Genomic DNA, 1971 nt, shown 5'->3' on the forward strand with positions numbered 1-1971 from the left:
CGCATCGTGTCTTTGCTTCAATTCTTTCACCTTCACCACTCCTCCTCTCCATCTCGGTTTCCATTCAAGATGGCAACCGCTTCAGCTTTCTCTTATGCGCAGGCCGCCAAGGGTCAGGGCACTGCCCCGTCAAATGCTCCCCCTGGACAGCCCGCCCAGGAAGCCCAGCCATCAGCAGCCGCGCCCAAGGCTGCCACAGACGTCGAGAGCGCCGCCGAGCCCACCGAGGCAGTCCGAAGCGCCGATTCTCCTGCCACCACGGAGAAGCAGGAAGTTGCCAGCGCCACTGCTCCCGAGGCCGAGCCCCGATCAGAGGATGCCCAGGAGCAGCGCCGCGAGCCCGCACGGGACGACGAGTCCGGTCGGCTAGATCGCCCCTGGCGACGAAACGACAAAGGCACGAGGTCCTCGAGCACCACCACGCGATCGGTCGACGAACAAGATGCCAGGCGGCCGCGGAAGTCTAAGAAGTCCAAGGCTGCCGAGAAGCAAGCCAACGACCAGTCAGCGGCAGACAAGGAGCAGGAGCCTGAGAAGGAGGCCCCCAAGGTCGAACTGTTTGAGGCGCCCATTCCTTCCGTCAACATCTGGCGGCAGCGCGCCGAAGCCCATTTGGCAAAGGCCAAGCCGTCCCCAGCCCCCTCTGCAGAGCAGACCACCAATGGCTCCCCCAAGCCCGAAGCGTCCCCTAAAGTGGCCGAGAATGGCACGCCAGCGCCTGCTGCCCAGCGGGAAAGCATACCGAATGGCGTCAAGCCTCCTCGGAAATCGGTCGAGGCCCCTCGGTCCGAGCGAAACGCCAGCCGTAGCTCAAGGGTAGCGGATAAAGATGCCAGCCGGGGCGATGTGCCCCCTTCAGTCGCCGACACCACGGCCTGGCCCACTCCCGAGACGGCCATCCAAGAAGACAAGAAGAAGCCCGCCGAGAAGTCTGATCGTCCCGAGAAGGAGGCCTCAGAGGACGGGTCCTCGTCCAAGCCGAGACAGAAGGGAAAGTGGGTAACCATGGACTACGTGCCGAGCGTCAACTTTGAGACCCAGCTCCCCCAGATGCGCAACTCCAAGCCTCGTGGTGGAGCCAGGAACGCCAACGGCTCCAGGGCCACGGGAGCGTCCAATGCCGGTGATAAGGCCGCCGCCCCCGTTGCCAGCCAAGGCAAGCCAAGCGAGACCAGCAGCAGCAGCAGTACCAGCGGCAAGGATCGTCCTCGTGACGGCGCCAACGGCCCGAACCGAAATGCGCAGGCCCCTCAAGCCACGAGCAAGCGTTCTTCGACAGACATGTCTGGCGCACGTGAACAGAGGAAGCCTCAGAGCCACACCGGCTCCGAGAAGAACAAGGACGCCACCACAAACTCCAACGTAAGTAGCTTTCTCGATGATCGGCGGCAGGGAAGGGGAAATTCTCGTACCAACGTCACCGCCGTTTCCTTGGAAAGATGTGCTAACATTCTTTTTTCCCTTTCGTTTAGGAGCAGGGCCATGCCACTCGTGAGCGAACAGAGAGCCGCGGCGATAGGCCGCGCGGAGGATACCGCGGACGTGGCGGCCACCATCCCGTCAACGCTCAGCACCAGCACCAGCACACCGCATCCAGTTTCTCTGCTTCGGGTGCTATGGGCGGACGCGCCCAGGGCCCCTACAGCCCACCTCCCAGGCAAGGCGCCCATGGCCAGATGTACATGCCCTCCCAAGGCCGCGGCAGAGGCGGTCGAAACAATGCCGGCAACTACCATCGGATGTCGCTCCCCAACGGATCGGCACGCATTCCCCAGGTTCAGACTCAGTTTGCCCCGTTCGAGTACCCGATGACGCCGATGACGGCGATGCCCTTCCAGCCTCAGCCCTACTGGGACAACATGCTGGTGCCGGTTCTCAAGAGCCAGGTCGAGTACTACTTCTCCATCGAGAACCTCTGCAAGGACGTGTACCTCCGCGCGCGGATGGACTCGCAAGGCTTCGTGCCCCTGC

At 63.0% G+C, this 1971-nt stretch overlaps 1 protein-coding gene across 1 annotated transcript; it reads left to right on the forward strand.

Moving 5' to 3' along the window:
• On the forward strand, positions 1-1971 carry BBK36DRAFT_1035352 (hypothetical protein; the record flags this gene model as incomplete). The annotated part of the gene is made up of 2 exons (XM_024888875.1): positions 1-1362; positions 1479-1971. Coding segments are annotated over exons 1-2 (1786 nt in total), but the record flags the coding sequence as incomplete, so codon positions are not given.

The sequence above is a fragment of the Trichoderma citrinoviride genome (assembly GCF_003025115.1).
Source record: "Trichoderma citrinoviride strain TUCIM 6016 unplaced genomic scaffold BBK36scaffold_205, whole genome shotgun sequence".
In the NCBI taxonomy this organism is placed as follows: Eukaryota; Fungi; Ascomycota; class Sordariomycetes; order Hypocreales; family Hypocreaceae; genus Trichoderma; species Trichoderma citrinoviride.